Raw genomic sequence first — 6,047 nt, forward strand, 5'->3', positions numbered from 1 at the left:
AAGGTGTCTAAGAGACCATACGATGCTGTCTGGGGAAAGGTACCCATACAAGGCATCGATCTACATGTCACCCCTAGGGAAATTTGTGAATTTTATAATGCTCCGTATTATGAATCCGAGTTTTTCGAAAATAGTGATTTAGAATATTTTAAGAATATTAATATGGATAACTTTATAAACTATCTAACAGAGGGTATGGGTGATTGGAAACACCACCCCGACACTGATATTCCCATTTCCTTTACTCTAGCAATAATGTTTCCCATTGCGAAGATGTGGATACAATTTTTATGCACTAGAATTGCACCTGCTCTAAATGTTTCTAATGTAAATACTTTTCGAGCGGTGTTGTATGCAATCTTGCAAAAAAAAAAAGCATGTATGTATTGATACGTGGATCTACCACTATATAAAGAGGTGCATCAATGGCCAGAAAGTTGGGGTTTCCTTCCTTCACTCAGTGACGACCTTATGTAAAAAAGTCAGAGTTCCAATAACCGCAACTGAGCAATTCATGAAGCAACCTAAAAATGTAATTGGAGATTCGATGTACACACAATATATAAAGATTCAGAGAAAATAAATATGAGATTGGAACAAACGCCAAAAAGAAAAGATGGATGTCCCAACTTTATTAAAACAGAAAACAACATCAACATCCCGGAGAGAGTTAGGGAAGTAAAATCCTGAGGATTTAAAGGTTTGATTTTACCAATATTTAACAGTATGAAGATTAAAAATAATAATTTCTTAAATGTTAATCATGAAATTAAAAATTTAACAAGATAAAAGTTGAGTTATTGGAATATACATGTAAATATACTCAAGGCCCAAATTCAAAAAGATCCAATAGCCCACACTATAATAATATCCATAATAATCACTTGGAATCCGAATCAAAGAAGAATTGGAAAGGAAAATAAAAATAAAAAGTGAAAATAAAATCAAACATAGGGTTCCGCTTCTCTTCTCTTCTCTTCTCTTCTTTATGCTTCAGTTGTTTTGCTAACAGAGATTGCCGTTGAAGACTTAAAAGAAATTCAATAATGGCGAACTCAATGGCAAGGTCGTTCCTTCAGGTTGCGGCAACGGAGGAGGTTGCTTCCCCTCTCCGAGTTGTTCAAATCGAAGGCCTGGTGCTCTTTCGTTCCCTCTTCTAATTTATTTTTAACCTAATTTTCTTTTGATTTCGATTATCTTATCAGTAAATGTTTTTGAAAAACTAGGTGATATTAAAAATAATCAAACATTGCAAGGAGTTTTCACCTGCACTGGTTACAGGCCAGCTTCTTGGATTAGATGTTGGCAGTGTTCTTGAAGTTACTAACTGTTTTCCTTTCCCGGTAATTTGGCAAATCTCCTTTTGTTTTTGAGAATTTTTTTAGTTGAATTAGAAAGTCTCATGTTTTATTCGTTGAGGCAGATCCGCGAGGAAGACGAGGAGATTGAAGCTGATGGAGCTAATTATCAGCTTGAGATGATGAGATGTCTAAGGGAGGTTAATGTTGATAACAACACTGTTGGATGGTAATGTCTTTCTGCTTTATTTAATTTTTTGGTTGTTTGATTTTTACTTTTGTTAATTGTTTTTATGTGGTACTTTGAATTCAAGTATCAGCGTCGTATTTGTACTTTGTCATGTAAATTTTTAATCATGTTTAATGAGTTCTCTTATTTGATACGTGAATAGTTTGTATTATATCGATTTTGAGGCATTTGTGTGTTTCTTGTAGTCATGTTATTTTTCATCTTGTTATTTTTCTGCGTGTTATGTTTGTGTGGTGTCTAGTATTTCCAAGTTTTGTAGCGGGTAAAAGTTAAACTCAAATTTGATTGAAATCAATGGTCTATGGTAATGAACATCCAAACATAATCTTTAATTATATTGCAGCTATTCATTGAAGGTAACTTTTTGTTTTTTGATTTCTTCGAATACTGGTGTTTGCTTTTCTATAGTTTTTTCTTTTGGAAACAGATAACAAACACCACATCAAGCTCAGCCTAACATCGTGTAGTATTTGATGGATGCGTTTTTAGATTTATGAAATTGGGATGGGTGCGAGTGTTGGATACTGGTATGGGGGGGGGTATGTTCAAATTTTTAGGTTTTTCCATGTATTTGGAGGGTTCTTGGAGGATCATATCTCCATACCCATGTCTGATTATGTTTTAGACATGAGTGCATCAAGAAAAATGCGGAGTCGGAGCAGCATAGTCTTATATGCTAATGGAGTTAGGAATAACAGAACTGTATATATGATTTCTGAGTCCTAATAGCTCCAGTAAGTTAAGAATTAATTGTGAATTCATAATACCATTATGGCAGCATCCATTGTATTAATATCTACCTTAAGTTATGGTTATATTATGAACCTTTCTGCTTTTTATTTCATGGTGTGATCTTTTCCTTATATATTTTCAGGTACCAATCAACAATTTTGGGTTCATACCAAACAGTGGAGTTGATTGAGACCTTTATGAATTATCAGGTATTTTTGAATTTTAGAGTGCCTCTTCACCTTTGTGTTATTTCCACTTAATCTGGGAAATATTTGCTTCAGATTAATGAGCCTTCCGTCCCTACTTCTTTTAACTCAGCAAGAGCAGCGAGCTAGAATTAAAATGTAACATGCCAGACATGTCATTGCCTGTTAAAAGGAACTTGTCCGGTTGTCCCTGCTTTAACATGAACTGGAGTAAATGAAACATCCTTGTCACCTATGTTGACTTCTTATTTTCCTTCAACTATCCCTATCAGACATATTTCGACATGCCAAATATGTGGAAGAACTTTTTAAAAAGTAAAGTATGGCCATGTCAGGCACAACTGTATTTGACCCTCTTCCTTGAGTTTGAGCAACATAGCCTGGTTGACTCGTTCCATGCTAGAAATAATCTTGGGAAATCTTTTGATAACATGGATTCCTATTTCTTAGTGATGTCCCGTGGTCAAGACAATTGGCTGATTCTCGTGAAACCATTACATTCATTCAACACCAATTCTTTTTACCCATTAACATTTTAGAGGATTTCACAAAACCCTTATTTTTTAGTTTTCAACTTTGTTTTTTGAAACTCCTGAATTTTGTATAAATTTGTGCCTAATGTTGAGCATGACATTTTTCTTCAATCAGTGGATAAAATTTTAAAATAAAACCAAATGGTGAGGCTCTATGCCTTTTCTTTGAACTTGCAACTTTGTGTTGCTTTCCATTTAAATTCACTTGTCAACTATAATTTCATTATTTTATTTGTATTTTGGAGTATTTATTTACCTGCTTATTTATTAACCCATGCAGGAGAATATTAGGAGGTGTGTGTGCATTATCTATGACCCTTCAAGGTCAAATCAAGGTGTCTTGGCTCTCAAGGCTTTGAAGCTATCTGATTCTTTTATGGAACTTTACCGAGCTAATAACTTCACTGGAGAGAAGTATGGTTTCTCCTTGCTATCAAAAGCTGTAAATATCAATTTCATATTGTCTGATATTAGTAATGGTCTCTTTGCTGTTATAGATTGCGGGAGAAAAACTTATCATGGGTCGATATTTTTGAGGAAATTCCTGTAAGCTTCTAGGGCTTCAACTATTTACTATTTCTTTGAAATAATGCAATTGATTGTAGAACTTCTATATCCATTAGCATTTTCTTTTATTAAATAACCATGATGCTCAGGATTCAAATAAGAGATGCATTCCTGATAATTATTCTGCATATGACAAATGACTGATTCTTTCAGCAGAATTAAAATATGCTGTAAGTAGGGATAGAAGCAGTTGATGTATGCATTTTTTGTAATATCTGAATCCGAATCTTCATAATTGCGATAAAATGTGTTTGAGAATCCTCGAGGTTATCATAACTTTTATTTTATTACACTCAGAATGGCATTGATATGTAAAATTGATTGGATGAGTTGGTAGATTAGGATTTCTTTACGTTCACCCAGAATAGTGTATTTTGCAAATGTAATAAACATGGTTCCCACTTTTATGTTAACGTCTGTGCTGCTTTTTTTTTTTTGGACAGATCCAAGTCTCAAATTCTGCACTTATCAGTGCCTTTATGACTGAGCTGGAATCTGATACACCGGTCAAACAGGTGAAATATAAATTGTTGATTGAATAATTTTCTGTGGTGCTGTTGTAAAAGAGTTTGTACCGTATCTTATTCGTACTTTGGGGTGGGTGTTGAATATTGGTGTCTGAGATGGGTATGATATATATTTCGAAGTTTTCCTATATATTTGGAAGATTATTTTCCTATACATATGTTTGAATATGTGTTGGGCGTAAATGTCAGATATGGATACTTGGGGAACATGAAGAACTGAACTAACATAGCTTGTACATGTGAAATTCGCTTTCTTTTGACGGTAATTCTTTGTTTTAGTGTGATTATGACCGTCTGCAATTGTCAACTAAACCATATATGGAGAGGAATGTGGAATTTTTGATCGAATGCATGGATGATTTGTCAATGGAACAACAGAAGGTATGCATTTGGCATTCCCCTTTATCTGATATTGTACTTATACCATTAGTTGTGATTTTATGATTTAACGTAATTGCCTTTTATTTTATTTGATTATACTTTTTTCTCGTTTTGCAGTTTCAATTTTACTATAGGAGTCTGTCACGACAGCAAGCCCAGCAACAGGCATGGCTTCAGAAAAGAAGGTAGTATACTTGAGCTATCCATGTTATTCAAACAAACTCTTCTAACCTTTTAAATGATTTTCCTGGGAAGAGAGGGGAAATGTAGAACAAAATCGTCAAGTAAATTTAATGGAATTGTTATCTAATTTCTGCTCTCGAATTTTCTGGGGCTCAAAGCTTTCAAGTGGAATTAGTTGAAGATTGTTCTTTCTTTAGGATTTTGTGGACCATAATTATTAAAAGTCAGAAAGATTAAAGTTCTCACCTCTCTTTTATGTATTATATGGTCAGGCATTTTTTAGAAAATAAATATTGTTATGCATGTTTGTTTTGTATCTATAGGACAGAGAACATGGCTAGAAAAGCTGCTGGGGAGGAGCCTCTGCCAGAGGAGGACCCCTCAAATCCGATCTTCAAGCCAATCCCTGAACCATCACGTTTGGAGAGCTTTCTCGTAACAAATCAAATTGCTAATTACTGCAACCAAATCAACGGGTATGTTTGTCTATTTTTGGTTGGAATTGTCTTTTAGGATAGCCTGACATCTCTAAAGCGCCAAGGCTTAAAAAAATGGATTAGCAGTTGAACCGGCTGGACTGCTGATTGAACCGGTCAGATCATCAGTTCAGTTCTAGATTCAGCTGGTTCAAATTTCATACCTGATGAAAATGACTACAAACGATGTAACCTAGTTTCGTTGGAAGCTAAAAAAGATAATAAAAGATTCTCTGTTTTTATGTTTTTTGCAGGGTTGCCGGGCAAAACTTCAACAGATTGTATTTAATGAAGTCCTTGCACGATAATTGACGACGAATTTTTAATTCATGGGTAGCTGTAATATTCCTTTTTATCAATGAACAAGATAATTACTTTTGGTTTTTCATTAAATCACTTTTTTTGTTGTCACTATTGTTTTTGGGGTCATTTGTTTAGCTTTTACCTACTAATGTAGGTGTTCATGGTCAGGCTTGTTTTGTCTGTGGCCCAAAAATTTTTGTTAGCGAATTTAATATTATCGCTCGTAATGGTTACATTTCGGCCTATAATATTACATTTTAAAAAGAGATTACGGTGTTTGGATTTTAATATTTTCAACATTCCGATCATATTATAATATTATATTATGGTCATCTCATAGTAGAGGGAATAATTTTATTATGATCTATTAATTAAGAATTTTAGATATCAGGTGTAAATTTTGGACTAATTTGCTTTTTTGTTTATATTAATCTAATCAATTTATATTTTTTTTCTTAATTAAAGTTAGATTAACTAAAAACAAAAAAAATACTTTTTTCTTATCAGTGAACTCGTACATTATAATTGTAATCATGGTGTTTTATTTAATAATTTATATATTAGATAATTATAACTATATTTATAGGAGCA

The 6,047-nt window shown here is 33.5% G+C and overlaps 1 protein-coding gene across 1 annotated transcript; it reads left to right on the forward strand.

The window, feature by feature from the left end:
* Positions 1-891: 891 nt before the first annotated feature.
* On the forward strand, positions 892-5,722 carry LOC107903821 (eukaryotic translation initiation factor 3 subunit H). The gene is made up of 11 exons (XM_016829991.2): positions 892-1,136; positions 1,227-1,343; positions 1,424-1,527; positions 2,423-2,489; positions 3,300-3,433; positions 3,517-3,565; positions 4,030-4,101; positions 4,393-4,494; positions 4,612-4,679; positions 5,001-5,153; positions 5,408-5,722. Exons 1-11 carry the CDS (start codon positions 1,047-1,049, stop codon positions 5,463-5,465), a joined length of 1,014 nt encoding a protein of 337 aa, XP_016685480.1. The 5' UTR covers positions 892-1,046; the 3' UTR covers positions 5,466-5,722.
* Positions 5,723-6,047: the final 325 nt, after the last annotated feature.

This window comes from Gossypium hirsutum, chromosome D05, assembly GCF_007990345.1.
Source record: "Gossypium hirsutum isolate 1008001.06 chromosome D05, Gossypium_hirsutum_v2.1, whole genome shotgun sequence".
NCBI lineage: Eukaryota > Viridiplantae > Streptophyta > Magnoliopsida > Malvales > Malvaceae > Gossypium > Gossypium hirsutum.

Excerpts from the sequence above, each read along its gene's own strand:
- LOC107903821 (XM_016829991.2), top strand. The coding sequence starts at position 1,047 with ATGGCGAACTCAATGGCAAGGTCGTTCCTTCAGGTTGCGGCAACGGAG. Across the intron at positions 2,490-3,299 it reads AGACCTTTATGAATTATCAG|GAGAATATTAGGAGGTGTGT; the intron begins GTATTTTTGAAT and ends TAACCCATGCAG. Across the intron at positions 3,566-4,029 it reads ATATTTTTGAGGAAATTCCT|ATCCAAGTCTCAAATTCTGC; the intron begins GTAAGCTTCTAG and ends TTTTTTGGACAG.